Genomic DNA, 22,710 nt, shown 5'->3' on the forward strand with positions numbered 1-22,710 from the left:
CACGTATTCTTTCTTGTACTTGGCTCTCTCATTTTCTGACTATTCCAGTACTTTTAACTGAAGGAGTAGAGGGCTGATTTTTTACTTTACAAATCTTAGCATTGAAGTCCTACTCTTTTTGTAATTTTTGGGTGTATGGCAAAGTAGAATCTAGTATGACCTTCATAAAATCTCTGAGCAGTGTATTACAACATTAAAGATTAGTCTATCACTCAGTCTCTACTATGTAAGTTTGCTTCCTTGTCTACCCTCAGCTGAGAGCTCTGCGATTGAAAATTTCAGAAGGGTTTAGTGTTATCTGTTTAATATTCTAGGATATTGTCTCAGATGATAATGTAAGATTTTTAAGCTGCAAGGGATCAAATTTTCCTTATGTGGTAGCACATTAGATTCAGGGTTGGTATCATCAACACATTTTGGAAAGAGCTAAGAAGTATGAGTAAGATATTCCATTCTCCTGGGAAAAGATTACAATTTCAATTTTTTGTCTTTCCCTTGGATAAAGTGTCATCATAAATAGGTGACTTAGTGGAAAATTCCCAGTGACTCCACTGTGCAGTTCTCTGTCATGGAAACCACAGGTGCACTTGTGCCTTGAAGGCAGAGGCTTACTTCAAGCTGCTGCAAAGCCTCCATGTCCTGACAGGAGCTCCAGGTGGCCGTGTGCTACAGGGCTTTCTGCCTTCTTGCCCTTCAAGGAAAAGGGAGTTACTGAGCATTTTTTTTTCCCAAGGTCTTATCTTCCTCTTCTAGCACATAAATGCCTGTGCCACATCTGCTCCCTACCTCCAGGTACTTGGTGAGGGGACAGTAGCCATTCAGCACAGTTATTATCCAAAACAAAAAAAAATTTGTCTTTCAGGCTCAGGGCTTGGAAGCTGCCAGGAGGAGCAGCCAGTGCATCAGGCTGGTGCTGCAAGGGTATTGATGTGTCTCATGGGTACTGTATAGTTTGCAGTCCTTGCTCTGAGCTGCTGCTCTCCCCTTCTTCTGGGGAGAAAAAGGTAAAGGGCATCAGCATCCTTACTTATGTATGGTTTCCAAAGTATTCCCTTCCTCCCTTTGGGCTCATTTACAGAAGAAAATGGTGAGAGAATGCAGTGAGGTTTTGTGGTATACAAATTATGCTGTCCAAGGTGTTTAGTTTGACTTGGTTATTCTCTACCACAGCAAAATGAACTCCTGCCTTTAAGAATCAGTCAGTCACTGTTTTTTAAATTCTTCCTGCTTTGCAACCTATACCCTGCCCTGGTTTTGTCAAAGTCAGGGTCAAATTCACAAATTCACTTTTTAAAATTATTCCTGCATTGAAGTGAGAAAGCTGGTAATGCTATCTGTTAGCTCCTAGTAAACTGCTTCATTTTAGGGCATACATATTATAACTTTCAGTGAATGCAGAAGAATAAAATGATAGAAGGGCAATACATTTTTTTAAAAAAAATTCCCTTCAGATTTTCCTTCTTTCTCAGACTAATGGCAAAATGATATGGCTGAGCTGTGTTTTAGATTATCAGTGGTTAGAGTTTTTGCTACTGCACCCAGCAGTTGTTATTAGAATGTGTGTTAATTAGAACTGATTTTAATAAAAGGATTTTCACTAGGCGGTCTGAGAAAAAAGGCCTGAATATTTGTGAATATTTTAAAACTTTTAAACAGATTGATAGCTGGTTAAAATTAGCTTTATTTTACATTTATACTGGAATATTTAATGCATCTGCAGTAATCAGTGCTTTTAGAAATAGATTGTTTCAACTCAGATGTCAAGAAGGTCATGTTACTGCTTTGACAACACACAGGGCATCTTTACCCAAACCAAATATTTATTGATTGTATATATTTTCTACTGCTACTCTTTAACAGACTGTAGCAGAGCTGAAAGTAGTGTTAGCATTATATATATATATATATGTGTGTGTGTGTGTGTGTGTATATGTATGTATGTATATATAATCACTTTTTTAAATTACAGTGTCCATTCACAAAGACACAACAAATGTGTCTTTCCCTAACTGGGAAAAAGAAAAAAAGTAGTGTTAGAACACATACATGTGAATTAAATAACCTAATGGACATAACTGAAGCTTTTTTCCTTCATGTAGTATAACCCTGGCTTGCATAAGTTCTTGTGGACATTAATAGTATACATGTATTGGAGTGTAAGCAGGGAATCCCAAAACTCAACTTCAATTATTAAACAATAAATGTGTATGCACAGGAATTATCATTATGCTGGTGGAAAGAAATAATTTCATTGACATGAGACATTTGTCCTGGTTTCCTTGTTTATATTGAAAACATGTTTGAAGAGGGCTGGTTTTGTCTCTCTAGTGTTAGTTCTAGCAGTGTTATACAGAGGAATATATGATGGCAATGTTCTGGTTTAACTAAATAAATGCAAAGTAAAAACTAATACAGAAAATAATAAAATTAAATTTAAAATAAATAGATTCCACACTAGATATTAGAGTAGCACTTAAACAGCTACATGAAATAACCTTTTATGAACAGAACCAGAATTAATTATTTGTACAGCATAAATTCTAATAGTTTTATCTCTGGACTGTCAGTGCAAGTAAGTTTTTCTCAGTGGGAATAGCAAAGTCTCTGTGATCAATAATATTTGTTTCTGAGAATAGTGAAAATAGATTTTATAGCAGAAGAATAGAGCTATTGTTTTGCCAAGCAGCTTTGGATAAAAGCTTTGCATTTGTTCTTTTCTCCTGAGACTACTAAAGAGAACACTGAAAAAGTAAAAGGGGTGACCACAGAAGCAAGTAGGGTCACCCATTACCAGGGATTCATTTTATTTCCATTAGAAAGGAACTAGAAAGCATATCACACTATTTGTACCTGATTTTCCATTATAAATTATGGTACATGAGATCATTTAAAAATCACTCAGCCTTTCAGATGAAGCCGCCTCTGTTGCCATTCCTTAATAATTGAACAGTAAGAAAAACAAGACCTCCATTTTCATTCAACCAAACTAACTCATGAGACGGGAGAAGAGAAAAAGGTATATGAAGTACAATCTTCCTAAAAGTTCACAGGGCAGTCTCAGAGGGGATTTAAAGAGTGGGTCTGGATTCACATTTAGAGGGTCAGGTTTCCTCAGTGAGCTTCTACCTGCAGATTGGAGTCCTGGGGTCCCACACAGCTGATGTATCAACCACAATCGGTTCAGGAGCACCAGTATGGAGTACATGCACAAATATCAGGGTGCTACTGGTTTAAAAATGTGATACACCTCAGACCTCTCCTCTAGTTCACTGCCTCAGTGTACGAATTTTCAGATTTAATGCTTCTCTGGGATGACAAGCAACACAGTAAGACAGCAGAATCTCACTGTGTAACATTTTTCCCTGAAAACTGGTTCTGATGACAGGTTAGCCATTGTCTTCACTCTCTTTGCATTTTGCCATTGTGAAGGGATTTCAGCTTTAAGTTTAAAGACCAAATAAAACACGAAAACAAAGTTCGTGAGATCTATTTCAGTGTAATTGCTGTCATATTTACTTCCAGTGAAAGTGTTCTCATCAGCTTCACTGGATCTTGTGTTCTTGGATTGGACATTGTTTGCCTGGTCTCTATTAGTTCCTTGTCACATGGCAGAAATGTGTGTCTGTGTGGCAAATCATGCATGGTCTAGAAATTTACAGTGAAAGACACAAAAATGTTTTAAAATGATTTTTTAATACAGGAATATAGTTTAAGTTTTGCAATTTTTTTCATTTTATTTGGAGGAATCAGCTGCTGCCCACCATGTAGTCCAATGAACATCTGATCATATAGCATTATAGCAAGTCAATAGCATTAAAGTAGTACAGGCGACCCTTCTGTTTTTTTCTTCTTTTTTCCTTTTAACTATATAAGTCAGAATCCCAGACAATAATTGGTATTTGCAAAAATCTATACAAAACCATAAAAAATTATAATTTTTGTTGTTTTGTTTGGTTTGTTTTGAAAAACTGTTCACAGCTGTCAGCTTTTGTCAATGGGAAGAAACTCTTGATAGGGGGACAATTGTATTCTCATAAATCTTTATTCCACTGATTATTTGCATAGTTCCTACAAGAACTACATAGACTCTTCTCTCTTCCATGTCTTGCTTAGTTAATCTGGCAAGATAGAAAAACAGGGAAGTTAGGGTTCATAAGTTCTATCCAAAAATTCTTCAGATAGGGCGAGTGGGCTTCTTAAGCATTCACCTTTTAACAGTGATGATTGAGCAAGTCAGTGGCTTTCCTTATTTAACATAAATTAACAGTTCAATACTTATTTATTGTCTATCTCACAGATAATATGTGAAGTGATTCCAATGACTTGTGACAAATGCTCCTGTTCAAAATGTGATACCGTCTCTCTTCTTTTGTACATGGCTTTTCCAATGAGGCATGAATCCAAGGGAGTCTATCAAAGTGGTTTTTGGAGGAGATATTAACCCAGCTGAATTACATGTTTTGCAATTAGAATTGGTACATTAGAAGCATGTGCCCTAAATTTTAGTTTGCAACAGATCCTATTTGAAAGTCACAGAAAAAAAAAAAACCCGCTGAGTTTAAGCATAGGTGTGTGAAATTATTTCTGCAAAATGATGCATATGTTTAGTTGGTTTGGTTGCACAGTCACTCAGTAAGAGTGAGTAGTAGTGAGTAAGTAGTAAGTGACTACTCTTTTGCTGGAAAGGCTCTTGGAGAAATTTTAAAACTGCAAAATAAATCACTCCTTCAACTTTCTTTTCATCCAGTGGTTAAAGATCGTGAAGAGCTGTCACAGCACTGGTTACAAAGGGTGAACTGCAGCTGGAATTTTTCAGCATTATGCTGGGGACCTCCAATAGGACAGAAATTTGCTGTATCATCAAGTTGGAGGAAGCTGATTTCTGTGGCAAAACTCATGGGTCTGCATCAGCTCTTGCTTACACTTACCTCAAATTTAAACTTGGGTTCAGTAGAGAGGCTTTGTGTTCAGTGAGAATATCTAATTTCTGTGAGTTCTGCCTTTTGTTTATAATAAAGGAAGACTCCAATGTTAAAGTGCAGAGTATTTTATAATTATTTAATAGTTAACAAAATTAAGTAATAAAATTCCAAATTGTATTCTGGATTTGCCCACCATGCATCCAACAGAGACCAGCACTAGAATTGTGTGAGAAATGGAGTTTGGTGAAATAAAAATAGACCCTCACATTACAACATTTCAGTGTGATTTTAATACTGTATCTCAAATTTTACAATTTTGATTGATTTAGCTTTCCATACCATATTGAAGCATCTGTTCCTATAACCTTTACAACAGTTCCTCCTTATCACCAGATTGGCATGGAGCACTTTAATAGGCCTGAGTCAGGCGCTCCCAGTCTACTGTTCCAGGAAATTTAAAAAGGAAAACAGTTTAAAAAAAACCCAAACAGACTGTAAAATGAATGTTGCAGTGTCTTATACAAAGGCAGCTCCAGTTTCCAGTCTGCTCTAACAAATATTTATGGACATTTCAGCAACAATAAGACTAAGCAGAAGTTTTCCATGTAGTTGCTTGAGTGTTTAGATTGATTTCAACAAGATCTGCTCCACATTTCCATGCTGGCATGCTGTTTCTCCAACATACACATACACATATGGTTACCTGCTCCACCTGCTCTAAGTAATTTCTGTTTCACAGGATAGAAGTCCTAACTTTCTGCTTGACACATTATTTCTCTCTGAGATTTGTTTTTATTTTCTAACATGTTCTTGCTCTTCAGAAACAATTATTATACAAAAAGTTGAAAGGATTGCTTCCCATTTCTTAAGACAAAGAGGTGAACAAGAGATAATTACTTAAGCTCCGATGCAATTTATCAAAAGGAGATCACTTCCTTTTACTTGTTTACCCAAATAGATGTTTGCTCTATATTTCTTCACGTTGGTGTCCTTTTCTAGTAACTGTTTCCCCAGATTCTGTAATTATGTTGTAAAAGTGAAGTTTTATAGAAACTAAAATACAATGGTAACTCATTGTTTTGCTTTCATAATCATCTGTACAAATCCAACTAATATAATGTAGTTAAGTTTAAGTAAAATACTGGTAAATCTTCAAGGATGGTGAAGAGCCTTGAGGGGAAGCTGAATGAGGAGTGGCTGAGGTCACTTGGTCTGTTCAGCCTGGAGAAGAGGAGACTGAGGGGAGACCTCATCACAGTTGACAACTTCCCCATTAAGGAATGTGGAGGGGCAGGCACTGAGCTCTCCTCTGTGGTGACCAGTGACAAGACCCAAGGGAATGGCCTGAAGTTGTGTCATGGGAGGTCTAAGCTGGGTGTTAGGAAAAGATTTTTTACCCCAAGGGTGTTTGGGCACCCCAGTGAAGTGGTTACAGAACCAAGCCTGACAGAGCTCAAGAAGCATTTGAACACTCTCAGCTTCATGGTGTGACTCCTGAGGCTGTTCCGTGCAGGACCAGAAGCTGGAATTTGATGATCCTGGTGGATCAGGATATTCTGTGATTCCAAATACTATAGATATTTTATGATTCTATGAATTATGCTATATATGGCTCAACCTCGGTTAAAAGTTAACTCTTGTAAACATTAAGAGTCTCTCCTGTGCCATCACATCCTGTATCATGGACTTCTGGGACAAAATCTATTACCCTGTCCTTTAACAACTCCATGCAGGATAGGATGAAGTGGTTATTTTCCATATTATTTATGGCTTCCTTACTCAGCTAACACTTTGTCCTTACATATCCTATTCTGTCACGTGCCATCTTTTGTAATTCTTCATTTCCCAAGAGCAGAATAACTATGGTTTTGTTTTATAATCTTCCTTGAAGTTCAAGTTTTGTTTATTTATGATTTTGGGATGAAAAAGTATTGCATGGCAGGACTTTCCTAGAAGCCAGTGGACTCACTAGAGCAGAGAGTGACTCTATTTATGGGGTCCTGGAACTTCAACATTTCCAAAGCTTACAACAAAGCAACATTCATTTTGTAAATAAACTCTGCAGGCTCCGTAAACACCATAGTCCTGCTGGGTACATCCATCTGAGCCCAGATATTAAATCAAAACTTAAACTTGCTCTGTCCTGCCTTGCTCTACAGCTTTTGTGTCTCTCATGTCTCCCTGTGAAATACTGCCTCCTTACAAAATGGATTTGATGTTACCATAAGGTGAAGTTTTTCTTAAAGGCTATAAATGTTAGATCTGAAACAAAGAGGTTGGTTCTTACATGGGTGTTTCAATCAGATGTTCTGTGTGATTTGCACATGAAAATATTACAAAACTACTTAAAATTTGGAGGGCAGTTAGGAATTAAAATAGTTATCAGAGCTTGGTCAGTATGAGTGCTTGATCTAATTGTGAACCCAATTTTTATTGTGCAGTTTTTTATTGTGGAGGAGGATTTGCCAAGGCTGAAAAAGAAATTAATCCAACTTTCTCATTAAAACATGCCTTGAAAAAGATCATTACTTGTGCACGGACCATTCATTGTCATACCAATGACTTTTAAATTATTTTTCTTCACGTTAACAAAATAGAGGTGGCTAAAGACCCACATGAACGTTCCCAATGCACATGGCTCTTTTTACTGAAAATGTAACTTTCATTGTTACAAAAAACAAGAAGAGACTAAACTCTTCCTGACATGGTGAAAAATACTGTGTCCAAAAATATTCACAGTAAAAGCAGCTAAATGCATTAAAATGTCCTGTTACTGCTTTTTGTATATATAATTCTTGCCATTACTGGACAGATGATGCTATATGACAGTGGAGAACAAGCTTTTCTCAGTAACTCTTAAGACAGTAAAAGTTTCAGAGCACCTGAAATAATGAAAAAGTCTCACCAAATGCAAATGACAGCTTTAATCTTCCTTTATGGAGCACATGCTCATGAATATATACATTTTTGCACATGTAGGAGCTCAAGTGTATCTGCCTTCCGATGAATGAAAGAATACGGAAATTATGTATTCAGAATTAGTTAGGAGTTTGCTTTATTTTGTTGAATTCTCCAACTTAATTGAAATTCCCTTCCTGAGCTGGAACATTCCTTAGAGACTGCCAGATTTGAGAAGGGGGCACTGTTACCCCTTCTCCTTCCTTCAGAAGTTTTTGTGCTATTTAAGTACCACTGTTGCTTTTGGTGATACTAACAGCCTTTTGGCAGTTCTGTGCTGTTTGTCTGCACAATCTGCCCATCTAAAGTAGCAGAGCATGAGAAGCTGATCTCCTGAGGGAACTCCAACAATATCGACAGGCTTGATTGACATAAAACCAGTCTCTCTCTTTCACCTCCACTGAACTCTTAGAGTAAATTCAGGGCCTGACTGAAGTGAGATAGGGTTTTTGCCATTGACTTCCATGGGAACAGAATTTGAACACTAGCAGCTACTGCCCTCTCCTATGGAAGCCCTGAATATCTTGGCAAATGCTGTTTAGAAGCACTATCAATTTGATCCCACTTCCTTCTCAAGACTGAAAGCCAAGTTCAGCACTATTTATGTCTTATTAACTAGAGGGGGCTTTGGATGGGAACTGCAGCAAGCATTTAAATCTTCACCTTGAAAAATGAGTTATGGCTTAATGAACCTTGTTCAGGTTAAAGCAGTTATTTATTCTTGATATTTGTGTTTGTTGCTGTCAGGTAGAAGTCAATGAAAGAGCAGTGCCTTCTATCTTAAAGAGTTTATCAGAATGGAATAGCCTGAAATTTGTTTCAAGTGAATCAATTATTGCTTTTTTAACAGGAAAATAGCAACAGTAGATTTTCCAGATATGCTTCAAAATACCACATATGCTTAAAACTTAGAGGATGTCAAAACCTAAAAAGATCTGCTTATCACTTCAAAATGTGAACATCTACAGATATCCAAATTACATTTTCTATTAAGTCAGAAGTACAAAAGGTGAGAGAAGAGGCAGAGACACAGGCATTTATTTTCAGCCCATGTGTTCATACAGAGGAAAAAGAGAAAAGTAAAAATGCAATCCATAAATTGAAGACTGTCTACATGGAATGGAAAAGAAAAGAAACAGAAAAATTAAAAATATTCCCTTTTTTCTTTCCTCTCCTTCTGAAGTATTTGGGGTGAAATATACCACTTCTACTGCAACCCATAAATATTATTCATCTAATGTTGATTGACTAGTTTCTAAATATTTTCTTTTTTGAATTGATAACCAGGGTACCTAATTGTGATCCTTTTCTTGGCTGAAGTAAATTTATTATTTTTAAAGTAGTTTGGAAATTTAATGAAGCCATTAAAAAAGAACTCTTAGAACTAATTATGCTTTTGTGGTGGAATGGGATATGGTCTTTCTAGTATATTCTGTTGCTCTGTATTTGACCAGAAAGAATGATGGTACTAATATTTGGGTGTATGTGATCTTGGAAAGCCTAGAGGACCTTTCTTACAAAGCTAAAGGGCTGAAGTAAACCAAGATTTAAGTTCTTCTGTGTACTTAGAGCAACATCTTTGAGCTCCCATAACTTACATTCTACTTTATGTCCTGAGACATAATTAATTTGCTTATATAGATATATCTGTGTTGGTGACCATAATTGTTTCCAGGTGTAACCATTAGAACCACTTCAGAGTTATTAATATTATTTTCTGTCTTGTTTGATGCTACATGCCTGTGTTTAGGGGAAAAAACCCCAAGAAAACCCTGAAAATCCTCAACCCAAAACCATCCTATATGGGCTCTGTCTTCCTGTCAGAACATTTTGTTTTGAAATTTTTACTTCTTTTAATGTTGGTCAACACAGACTGTTTTTATCCACAGAATTACCCTCAGTTTATCATAGAGGAATATGATCTTCCCTGCAGAAACTTGCCTGTGTAGAGCATTGTCCTTTTCCACCTTCTTTCCAACTTCCTGAAAAGTATACAATTATTTTTTTCATTTTTCCTAAATGGGGTTAGTAAAGTTGTTTGGTAGCTCTGTTCGATCTCAATCAACCTTAGGAAGCCACTAATCAGCAAGTATGGGGTTGTCAGATGGTAATGCTGGAGTGGGGAATTCTGGAAATGGTAACAGCTTCCTATTTGTGGTTGGCTAATATAGAGAGAGAGAGGATGTGTAGATTTCCTAGCTTGTTAAACCACATCACAGTACATGGGCTAAGACCAGATGTGTTCATTAGCAGATGATCAGGGCATGTGTAAATATCCACTGTGCAGATGATTTTTGCATGGTCCTCCTGACAGTATCATATGTTTCTTGGTAGTTGTTCAGTGCTTAAAACAAAAAGATTTTGAAGCTTCAGATGTGATGTTTAATAGGCCTTTCTCTAATGCTGGCTTAGCACCTGCTCCTCCCTCACAATCACATCAAAGTGGACTCTAAGTAAGCACTCTGAAATCATGAAGCATCAGGCCGTGGAGTAAAACCAGTGAAAGCGCAGGGCAATCAGACCTGTGAAGTCTCTCCATCTGCAGAAAGAATCTCCACAGCCACCTGGATGCTTTTAAACCTTCATTATTTTAAATTTAAAATGGTTGGCTGAGCATTGCTTCTAGAAAAATCTGATACAATAATCAAAGTTGGAGGTGGGGAAGGACCTCTGGGGTCACAGAGTTGAGCTTTCTGCCATTAATGGATTGTTTCCTGCAGTTCAGTTTCTAGTGACCTTGGAAATTACTAGCCTGGTAAAATGGTAATGAAAAAACAAAGCTGTTATAGTTTCAGAAGTAGCCAAAGTGATGCTGTCCCAATGCAAAATTGTGGTTTTGATGTGAGAGTCTCTACATGCATTGTTTCTTGGTTGCAGCTTTTAAGTGATCACAGTTTTAATCTATGCGTTCTGACCCATTTAGAAGCGGCTATAATCAGGAGGGTGGTGGAGATTAACTTGTTTTAATACCACATGAACTTCTCCCTTAATCAAATCATAGTTTTTATTACAAATAAATAAGTCAACAACTTGATTAGCCCCCCAACCCAAAATTTTCTTCATGTCTCTGCATTTGTATTCTTTCAACATTTCTAGCCTCTCAGAGACAGGAAATGGAAAGGAAAAAAAAAAAAAAACAAAACAGATTTCTTAGTTTTTCCATGAAAACTCTTAGTTAATTAATTACAGACTTATCATGCCTGGGAACTCAAAGATGCCTGAAGAGACTCAGATGTGACACATGATTTTAAGGTTTCTTTCAAACAGGCAAATATTGGTTTATTTCTCTGCTGATGTAGGCAATAAAGCACAACCCTAACATACACATAAGTGAGTAGAATTCGGCCCTCCTTTTAAGGATGAAGTAGGAGAGACAAGCTCCCACTAGCAGAGTAATTAAAATTTTGGCTAAAAAAATATTTTCAGAGGCTGTGAAAAGCTGGGTGGGTGGGAAAGAGATCCCAAGGCACCAAGTTCCCTTCCTGTTGGGCCCGTTTGATGTGTGCTAATTTCTTCTCTAGGGGGTCCTGTTGTGGGTTGCCTTTTGCGGTGTGCAGCACTCTGATTATCCTTTTTCCTGGCACTCTGGCCCCTCCTGACCATTGTATTCACACACCCCAGATCTCACTTGGAGAGGACAAGGGTTTTCTCAGCTGCCAACTTGCTTAAAAGGAGTTAAGAGGAAAAAGAAAGCTGATTCGACTGGGCTTGGCAAAAGTTTCCGTTTAATTCTGTTTAGTGAGATTTTTAAAGGACTGGATGTTGAGAAACACCAAAATAGCGAGAACACTTATTTCTTAAGCAGGTTCTTGCAAAGTTTTTACAATTAAAAACAGAAAGCTGCTTTAGTAGAGCCGTGTTTATCCTTGCACTAATGCTGGTCATGAATACGTGTCTAACTTAGCTGGAACTAATGCCTGACTATAATGTTCCACTACAGCAACTTAACATTCTGCGTAGGCTGATTATTTTTTCAACAATATTTGCTAAATTCTTTTAAGGGCTGCCAGTATATATTTTTTGAAGCTTAGTTAATAAGAACAGCTGCCAGTGGAGTCAAGGCTAAAAGAGGCAAAAAATATCTGCAGAAGGCAAGATTTTACTTCAAAAGATCAGTATTACAAAGCACTACTGTTGCTGGTATAATCACTTTCTTTGGGGGGGATGCTAATATAGACTGGGTTTCTTGTCTTCACAGCCCCCACTGAGCCTTTGCTGTGCAAATTTGCTGATGGAGGGCAAAAGAAGCGCCAGAATCAAAGCAAATACACACAGAATGGAAGGCCGTGGCCCAGAGAAGGAGAGGTAAGTGCCACGTAGCAATTATTTTCCTGGGGTTTGGCAGAAGTCAGTGACAGACCTGGAAGTCTACCTTTCAGACTGTGAAGAAATCAGATTGCACACAAAATGTAATAGTTTCATACAGAAAAAGCTATGTAAGCAGTGGGGAGATGGAGGTTTATGATAATGTGCAGAGTGTAAAGTTACAGGAAAGGAGAATTTCTGAGCTTGTTGTGGAACTGTGCACAGCCTGGTCCTACTGTGAGTGCTCTGCAGGCAGACCTGAGCTGAGGATTCTCGTACTGGTGAGCCATCAGCAACCAAGGTGTCCCTTTTACAAACCAAATCAATTTGCACTGAAGCAACTCAACAATGTTATTTCCTCCATCTAGTTTCTGGTGGTAAAATATCCTTAGGGGAATATGAGAGCTGTTCCAAAAGAGAGAGATGTGCATCCAGATGTAGGGTCCATGTAAAAGTTTTCCGAAAGCTTATCTGAGCTGAGCTCTTCATTCTGTTCAAGACAAAGCAATTTACAGTAGCCTCAGCTGCATCATGTATACAACATTTTAAAATAAAGTAATCTAATGGTTGCTCTCTGTTCTGCTGCAGATAGTCTGTTACTGGAGTTTCTTTTCTGTGTTCTTTTATGTGAAGTGACTCCAAATGAAGGTGAAATAAGAAAGGCATTTTTTTTTTTGATTCTTCGAGAGTGTTTACTGTTTTTGAATTTTATTACCAAAAAAAGACTTGAACAAATAAGGTGGATCTACTTAACAGTAGATCTTACAGTATGCTTTCTTATCCATGGTGCTAGCTGAAGCTGAAGGACTTGCAAGTATTTCTATCCTAAACAACTATTCTTTGTGTTTATGCTTGAGCCTTCAAGGAAGAAAAAGTATTGGTCTCAATTGTGCTCCTCTAGAATACAAATTGTGGGGGGAGTGGGGGGAAGGTGTCTCTTTTCGGGGGGTTGGGAGTGAGTGTTGCTATGTTTACTTCAATTTTACAAGGCAAACTGAAAAAAAAAAAAGAAAATTATTTGCTGTTTCTGAGTTACATGTTTCTAGAGTATTTCTGCTTTTTTGTAACTACTTGATTTTTCTAGCTGATACTATTCAGACCATTAGGTTATGACATATATACTCTAGCACTATTGGTGAGCTCCCAAAACAAACACAAAGACCTTTTGAAAATGTAGAAATTTCTCCCACCATACCATGGTTGTTCTACACGGTTCCAACAGCAAAGGGTCCATTTTTAGCTCTGTGGACCGAAAAATCCCAGTGTAGCAGCCACGTTTGCTACAGGACATTGCAGCAGTCTCCAAAGGCTCATTGCACTATCTTACACCGTATGTCTCAAAAAATTGAGTTATCTTCTCAGGAGCCATTAAGCTTTGTCATATTAGGGATCTACTGAGGAACATGTGCCCAAGAAGTACTTCAAGCAGTAGACTCAGGTCAGCCTATACATAGCTTGAAAAACTAAGATTTATGTGTAGGAGACAACAATAAGGCCAACAATCCATATTTTAGAGACCTCTAAAACCCTGTTTAAAAAGTAAATGCCATCATAGCTATTATCTCCGCTGTTTTATACTTCCTTCAGTTCAAATCAATAATAAAAGAGAGTATAAAGTTAAAAGCCAGCAAGTCACCATTATGCCTGTGGCCTCAGGGCATCAGCTTATTTCATCTCATGTAGTTCATTTGTTGCTAGTGGAGTGGTGCCTATTAAGTCCAGTGATACCCTGGTGACCTGGAGGCAGGGTGTGGTTGGTGTGTTTGCAGTATCAACACTTAAAAACTGATTTTCAGTGCTGGAAATCATAATTCCTTGTTGTTGATCACAGTCAACTACAGAGTTGTTGTCATGGTATAATGTACAAACATGAAAAGATGGTAAAGACACAAACTCAGAAATATTTCAGGCTACATTTTCTCAAATTTTCTCTGTTTACTAACATCTGGTTAATACCTTGCTGCACTTTGGATATTTACTACCCAGAGCATTAAAGACAAGAATGCATGTTCTCTTTTAGGGTCCCTCATTTACTGAATTTCTTCCCCACTGTTAATTTTCTTATTTCCAATGTAAAATCTTTCTGTATAATTACTCTTTTATTTCATAAGCAATAAGGTTTTTCAAACTCTTTGTCCTCTAACAATCTTATTCTAAAAACACTCCACCATTCAGTTGTTCTTTAGATAGCAGCACTTGTGTAACCTTCCTACAGTTACTTCTGTAGGTTTTAATTTCTTTTAATTTCTTTTTAAAAGAACAGGCGGTGAGTAGTGAAAAACAACTGATCTATGGCAAGTGTCATAGTTCTGATGAGAAGAGCTAACTTCACCTCTGCTCTTTCTTGGTTTCTTCCCCAAAGAAAAGTATTGAAACAGCATCCAAGAGATTACTCCCTTAGTGTTCCCACCCTGACCAAATCCTGTGGTATCTAGACCAAGATGTATTTTGGCTATTGTTCAGATAAGCCTTTGCATTCTTGAACAATTTCATGAAGGGCATTTCTAAAACCTCTGAGGTTTAACCAGCATTAGCACTGATCGTGCAGAAGGATTATTTCTCGGAAGGGCAGTTCCCAGAGAAATGACGGCAGCAGTTCTGTCACTGGCCTCAAACTTGAGCCTGCAAAGTAGAGACGGACAGCTGTGCCCAGTACTCTGCTGTAGGGAGGGAATGGCAGGAGATTTAGTGGGGAGGAGCAGGTTTGCTGTAGTGTTTTGTCTCTGGTCATGCTGTTCTCAGAGGTTTTGCTCTCTTTTGTGGAGAGCTTCTATGGAATTTTATAAGACAGGATTTCTTCTGGTTTTTTGTGAAGCCAGGTCATAGTGCAGAATGCAGTAGAATATCTTATTCCTATCTTACATGTTTGTAGATTGCTTCATAACCATACAGAAATACTTTGATTGGCTGTTAAATTGCCTGCCCTTTTAAAGTCAAATATTTAGGAATACACTGAATTTCTTTAGGGATTTCTGGGAGATTTGGGGGTTGGGTTTGGTGCTTGGTTACTTGGCCAGTTGTAACCAGGGAAGAATGCCAGATCTTGAATAGTGCTTTCTAGTCCTTACCCTTACACTCTTGTTTGGAATCTCAGGAAATTTTCAGCAGATTTATTGAGACATTTAACTGAGTGTTTGTGATGGTTGACCAGTTCTAGACTACAGAGCCGAGAGCTTATATTAGTGATGGCTTTACATAAGGCTGTCAAATTAGGCATCTAATAGACAGGTGCAATAAATGTACAGTGAAACCTGCAAGTGTTAGAAATATTTGCAGTGAAATTCTGACGCAGCAACTGGCATAATTTCTGCACAAAGTTCAGTAATTTCTTTTTTTGGCTAGTTTCTCCTCATACTGGTTTAATTAAGCACTCTGTTTCAAAACTTAACCTGACAAGACTGTATCAAGATGGTGATAGAGGATAATCATATTCAAATTCTGTCTGTAAAATATTCAATTCAATTTATCTTTAAATTGCAATTGACAGGTCTAGAGGTGGGTGACATAAACCTCCAAAATTGTTTTAGTAAAAAATGCACCCAGAGAATCAAGTGTAGTCACAAAATGAGATCAGATTGGGTTAAAAACTGCAACATAAATTTTGCAACATAATCTTCTATTGCAGATTTAATGAAACCTTTTTTTAGTTATTCAGAGATAAAGTCTTTTGATACATTTATTTAAGAGCAGGTTTATTTGAAAATTACATGGTAGACAGGGAGAATTCTGCCTAAAATGTATTACTGTTTTCTACAAATTGTAGCTTTTCTACGTCTGGTCAACCCATTGTGATTAAGGTTTTTTTTAATGGGCACAGTATTTTGAACTTTTTCATATTTCATTTGCAAGTTTCTGTAAAATTTGTGCTATTTAAATAGTTCCATTGTCTTGTAAGAGAATACCACCCTTACAGTGTTGTTGCATGTATCACAACAATGAGATGCAGCATTGAATGCATTGAATTTGGTCTGATGTCTATAATGATATTCAATAATTGCCACTGAATTTGGTCTGATGTCTATAATGATATTCAATAATTGCCACTAATAATTCTTCCATTGATTGTTTTTTTGCTTCCACAATCTAAGTCACATTTTTTTATTTCTAAAGAGCCAATAGGTTACCTTCCTTTCCTTCCCTTTCTTCTCTTCCTCCTTACTCTTTTCTCCTTTATTTTCTTTCAAGCTCAGTTTGTGAAATATCCAAAGTATTAAGCATGTTTTTAATTCTTTCTTTAAAAAAGAAAATGACCTGGTAGTTTGGGAAAGTTGCTTTTATAACAGTTTCTCTTTTTATCCACTGTTCATTATAGCTTTGCCTAATGCAAACAGCAATTTAGAGAGAAAAACATACAATAGGTAATTGTAGACACTTCCCAAATTTTTTATAAAGTCAGTCCCAGTGAAGGCCTGAAGCAATTGATCCTGGTGCCAATGGTCTCTTCTTTACCAGCAGATGCATTTAGAAATGATTAGTAGCTCTATTCCAGGCCTATTTATAACTCAGGCATGGATTGTTTTTATGCTTCCGAGGAGATAGGTACTCCTTAGTTGTGTTCCATAATCCTGAGTGTCTAGACCAGTAACTTTTCTTATACCTAGACAAGTAACTTTTCTTTGCAGTGAGAGTGAATTCCCGGTTCTGTCAAGATAAGCACCAGTACCCTCATATGTAAACCACCCACAAAGACTTTAATATATTTATTTAGCATGCCTGTAAGTTAAACATTGGCACTTTGCATGGGTATTTTCAACAAAAGTTCAGTTTAACAAAGAGAGGCATTGAACCTGAAAAGAAGCCCTCTCTCCAGAGAAAGAGCAGGGCAAAAGATAACTGACCAGTAGGTGAAAAGATCTAGAATAATGACACAAGGTGCTGTAGCTGTGGGCAACATTTTGAAAAGATGCCTCAGTGGTGAGATGACCAAAGACCAGTTTGGATTTTTATCTTATAAAGTACACAGAAATATTTTAAACCAATAGCCTACGTGAAATCACTGTCAATGCAATCAGGATTTTAAAAGGGCCATGGTCCAGTTAAAATAGAATCAGCAGTGTACCTGTCCTTAGAGATCAGTTTTCTTTGTTTTCATTTTAGCTTTGAATTTCCTTCTCTGGTGAAAAATGTCATGCCATTTGCCCTGGAGATTTTCTATAAAGTTGGGTTTTCCTCCAAATTCAGCTGCTATAACAGTGTTTTCTTAGGCAGAATAAACAAATGTTGGAAACAGGAAAAGGACATACCTTTTTCTGCTGTATCCCCAACAGATATCAGGAGTGCTGCCAAACCCTACAAGTCTTCCCAGCTCACTACAGCACACACATCTAGTGTGCAAATGCGAGCGTAATACACAGCTGATAGAGCACTGGATCACACTCACAGCAAAATGGGGATGTCAGATCCCCAAAAGCTGATCATTCATAGACCTGAAGATGACATGATTAAATGTAGTGACTGGCTGTGGAAACAGAATAGTTGTGTTATATTACATATGTTCTTTTTTGGTTTTGTTTTGGTGTTTTTTTCAATTTTGTAGTCTTTGACACTTGTATTTTAGCTAATAAAATGAGTTGAAGTGGGAAGAAGGAGACTCAATCCCAAGAACAGAAGCTATGTATGTCAGACTTCTCTTCCAGCTCTGTAGGACAAAAGGGTTTCTTGACATTCATTTGGGTATCTGAACTTGTTATTGTGTTTATCAGAGCAGTCTCTGATGTTCTGAGGCTCATGAATCACTTCCCAAGTTTGGCATCTCTAGTATATACTTTCCTCTCCACAGCACTTTCCCTCTCAGAATCTGCAGCTGCTTAAGGAAATGCTGGGAAATGCTCCGTTCCTTTCATATGCTTATAGATATCCAAGAGGTGTCACATTTATATTCTAGGTTTCTCCTTCTCTAAAAAGGAAAGGGGCAGTTATTCACAATTAAAGAAGTCTTTCTAATAATGTTGAATATTTCTGTCAGAACTGTTTAAATAATCAAAGAAAGGAATTCTGCCAAGTTAACTTTACTGGTGACTGATCTTATTTTATAAAATCAGTATTTTGCATTAATCTCATCTGGGTTGATGATTTCTTTTCCCTACTCTCTTCTTTCTTCAAAGCATTTCAATAAGGGTATGTTCTGTAAGGGCACAAGAGATCCTTGTGTTGTGATGCCTGGCAGATATTAGTGATGGAAACAAAATAAGTACAGGAATCTGAGTGTTGAAGTTTCAATTGATTCCACTGTAGTAGCCAAGAGCACGCCCTGGGATGGCAGTCCTCCAGTGTGAAAGGGCGAAGCTCTGAGTCAGTGGAGATTCAGAGGAGAGACTTATCTTTTAGTCTTAACTCCCACATCAGTTCATCACAGAAATCCCTTAATTGCAAATGTACACTGTTACCTTTCCAAATTTCACCTTAAGGAGGAGAAATCCTTCTGATTGGAAAGCCCACCAATCCATGGATTTCATCCCTTTATCATTTCCAGGCCTCTCCATTTTTTTCCAATGTACTGTGGCCGCCTGCACAGCCCGAGATCCAGCAGTGGCAGCAGCCTGCCCTGGCAGAGGTGCTCCAGCACTAGGCAGAGGTTGGCCAGGACAGGTTTGAGGGGATGATGTGGAAGTCTCACCTCTGAGGAAGAGGCATAGCACATCTTCTAGCGGGTTGATGTTGTGGTGAATTTTTGCACAGTGTTGGAAAGACTCATACACTGAGAGTAGATATGGGGATATGATGGTGAAGTTGTGCATGAAAGCAGCTTCCCAGCAACACAGAAGATACTGGGCTGCACTGAAGATGCACAGAAGAAATTGGTAATTTATAGATATTTATGTTTGCTGGAAGACAGATACTGCACCGATAAGTTTTTTCTTGTGAGACATCACAGATATTGGGTAGAGAAATAATAAACCCACTTCATTTCACATGATATTGAAGATCAGATAATTTATGTTCAAGTGATTAAAAGGAGGGGGAAAAAAAATCAAACCAGAAGCAGGACATCTTGTCTTTGCCCATGGAAAAATTTGCACAATAAAGTGTTGAACAAAAGACCTTCAAACTTCCTGGGGAAACACTTGTTTTCCAGATACTTTTTGATATTTCCTGCTCTCTGTTGAATGAAAGAGCTTAAATTTAAAGACAGGTGCAGACTGAATCTCTTGTTCTTAGAATCTCTTTCACTGATGTCAACAGTTAGAAAACTGCAGCAAAAATAACAAAAACTTTCATTCTTTCTGCATGTCCTTTAAGTTCAGACACTTTAAAAATAAGAAATAAATAAACTCATACGGTATAAGTATCTTTTTATTAAAAATCAATATTTTTAACAAGCTGAGTTAATTTCTTTGTCACCTTTCTGAACAGACCAGTAGTCATTAAGAATGACCTTTATTTCTATTTGTGTGTTTTCATTCAGTGGCTGAGTCTAGGGCCATTATCTGGCTGAGTGGCATGAAAATTATGTGGTTCAGTTGTTCCTTAATCGAAGATTTATCTGACAAATACTTCCCTAAAGTTGCATTCCATCATCAGTGCCACTCCCTCAGGTGCCATTTTATCAGCAAGCGTCACTGTGAGAAAAAAGAATAAGACCCTCACCTTCTACTGAGACATGAGCAAACCAGTGGGTGAGAAGGCCCAGAAGAAAACAGTCTCAGCACAGCAGAGGGCTGCTATAGAGGCATCAGCAAGTGCTTGGTGTAGTTCAGCCTGTATTAGCACTATGAAGGCTATATTCAATTCTGATTTTAACAGAATGAGCTAGACTGCTCTCACACAGAAGTCTGAGGGCCAACCCTAATATTCTGCACTTGGTATTTTTGGAATTCCTGTTTGTCTGCTATGGAGGAAAGTTCAGATAATTTTCCAGTAAGTTATTATTGCTCATCAGTTTTTATTCCTGATGAATTAGGATACCTCAGACCATAAATCTTTGACCGGTCCAGGCTAAGTGCTGCCACTCCTGGGCTTCCAGCCAGCATAATTTTGTGGGGAGATATTATACAACTTGATGAGGAAGAAGTAAATAGTCCTGTGTTAGCAGCTATTTGAAACAGCAGCTGTTTAAGGCTATGCAGCAACGGGGGATATTAGCAATATTACTGGGCCAGCCGTAGGTGGTTACCATATGCACATATTGCCACACGCTGTGTCCTATTTGTCTAATGTGAGAATTTTCATTTACTGGTAAATGTGTTGGTGATATTTATAGTGGTCACTGCTGAAGTACTTGAACAGATTCTCGTAATCTGTCTCCATTCAGGATGGATATGGGACGTGGATAAAAAGGAGATGAGTGTCTAGCCTGTCATATTTTGAACTCTTCAGGATCACAGCTGTGTCCCCTGTTCTTAATACCAATATAGAGAACTGAGTTTGTGCAGTTTGTCTGCATGGGCCTGCACTCAGGTCTGGGTGTGATGGGATTGGAGGACGAGCTGAGTGTTTATGCCATGACCATGTGCTCAAATTTCCATGAGCAAAGTAAATGAAAGCAGCACAAATGTGTTTGCAGGTCTCATGTGGACAGCAAGTGAAAGAGCTGCTGTAGGTTTTCATTCCTGCACCTTCATTCTTATTTATGTCAAAGAAACTAAAATAAGACCAGTAGTTTATTTTCACTTTTCCTCTCAGACCCACCTACTTTATTGCCATTTTATTCCCAGTCACTAATGCTAGCTGCTGGATATAGTGAGCCCTGATCCAGCAACTCTAAGGACAACTAGATCTAGAAACTCCTTAATTTAGAAAACTTGGATATGTCCTTTCCCAAGAAATTATAATGGTTTTTTTGTTAGTCTGAGTAGATGTGAGATGAGAGGTAAAATGTAAACACCTCAATTTAAAGGGAGCATCTTAAGTTATTTTAAAGAGTATTTAAAAAAAAAGTTGGAGTTAATTTTTCTGTCCCTCTAGGGTACGTCATATTTAAGTTGCCTTCACCGGTGCAGGAATAGAAAAAGAGACCAATAACAAATTTTATATGTGTTGAAAAGAGAAAGGAAAGCAAGACAGTATGTTTCCTTGAAAATGTATTGCAGCCAAAAAGTTTTCTATTCTCTTTTGTTTGGAAATTTCTACATTTCCTTTAGTAATTAACGCAACCTTACTAAACAGTATAATGTGCTGAGCATGCACAAGACATCAGAATATAAAACCAAGTTAAGTAAGGGATTACAATTTTCTAAGCTAATTTATTTTTTACATCAAAATCATTAGCGGTTTCGGTGTTCCTAAATTCAGTTCTCTGACATTTAAAACTTGCAGAAATAGCCATTTTACTTTTCTTTGTATTAAATCAATACTTCTTTCAAAAATAGCCACATGTACTTGGACTTAGTCTCCTGAATTATCCTTTGCTTGGGAGAGACTACATATTTTATTAAAACAGTGGCATTTTCATAAAGCAAAACATTTGCCTTAGCATCTGCTTAAAAGAATAATGAGAGAAATATACAAATTTAATAAGGACATGAGCCTTTTTTTGGCAGCATAAAGTAGCGTGAAACCTGGTCTTTCACATCAGAAATTATTTTTGGCCTCTGTAAATTTGGACCACCTCCTCTTAGACCAGTTTGCAGCTGCTGGGCTAACCCAGCACTTCCAGGAGTGCTGCCCACTCTCTGCCTGCTTGTCACCAATGCATTTACCCTGGCTGCTCACCTGCCTGCCTGGGAACCAGCCAAGCCCAGGCGCTCTCCTGACCTGTCTGCGCAGCCATCTGGAAGGGGGCAGGTGCCATTATTCAGAAGTGCTTTGGTAGATGGCTTTAGGGGCATGAAAAGCTCCCAGCAGGAGCACAAACCATGCCACGTGGTTGGTAAAGCATCTGTCCTTGAAGAAAATGCTGCCTGTCTCAGGCAACAAGCAGAGGATATGTATGAAAAATGAAGAGGAATACAGTGGCTTGGGGTGGGATGGTGCTCTGGCATTTTTTCAGCTGCTCCCACAGGGAGAGCAGCACTTTGAGCAACAGAGTTTCTCTCCACTGTGCTTCATACCCTGCACAAAGGACAACCTCTTTCCATCTCTCGGTACTCTTGGTAGTCTCACATTGGAAGGCATTTCACAAAGGGAGGGATAAAAATCGATAAGGAAGGCAAAAAGTCAAAGCAAATGCAGTACGTGGCAGGAGAGATTGTCAGTTCCATGTCTTTAAGTAAATGCTGGGGGGAAAAAAGGTCTTTCCTGCATGACCTTGACTGCTATCTTGGAGCATAAGGTAGAGTGCTTAATACTGTTTGCGGCCCAGCTCTCTCACTGCCTTTCCTGTGGTACCTGTGGATATGTCTGCTAACCATGGCAGTGATGACAGTTGTTAGCTGGACAATGTTTTGACACTGCCAAATCCTTCTGCACAGGTCACGGTGTGCCTGGTGGTAAATGGCAGTTGAAAAGCTCTGTGTAACACATTAACAAATTCTTTTGCTGTCCAGACCTCTGAAGTATTTTAAAAGCCTTGTTTGAAAGCTGAAGCTTTTCTGCTTCACAGCCCATTTTTTGTTTCTTGTCTCATGGTAATGAATTAACTCTTAAC

The 22,710-nt window shown here is 38.0% G+C and overlaps 1 protein-coding gene across 5 annotated transcripts in view; it reads left to right on the forward strand.

Moving 5' to 3' along the window:
* Positions 1–22,710, forward strand: part of RBMS3 (RNA binding motif single stranded interacting protein 3) — a 443,527-nt gene that overhangs the window by 341,250 nt on the left and 79,567 nt on the right. For all 5 annotated transcript variants that reach the window (XM_041407734.1, XM_041407735.1, XM_041407736.1 and 2 more), the window contains exon 7: positions 12,079–12,185. In XM_041407734.1, the coding sequence (XP_041263668.1) occupies positions 12,079–12,185 (107 nt within the window). The remainder of the gene's footprint in view (positions 1–12,078; positions 12,186–22,710) is intronic.

This window comes from Onychostruthus taczanowskii, unplaced genomic scaffold (genome assembly GCF_017590055.1).
Source record: "Onychostruthus taczanowskii isolate IOZ18803 unplaced genomic scaffold, ASM1759005v1 scaffold28, whole genome shotgun sequence".
Taxonomy (NCBI): Eukaryota; Metazoa; Chordata; class Aves; order Passeriformes; family Passeridae; genus Onychostruthus; species Onychostruthus taczanowskii.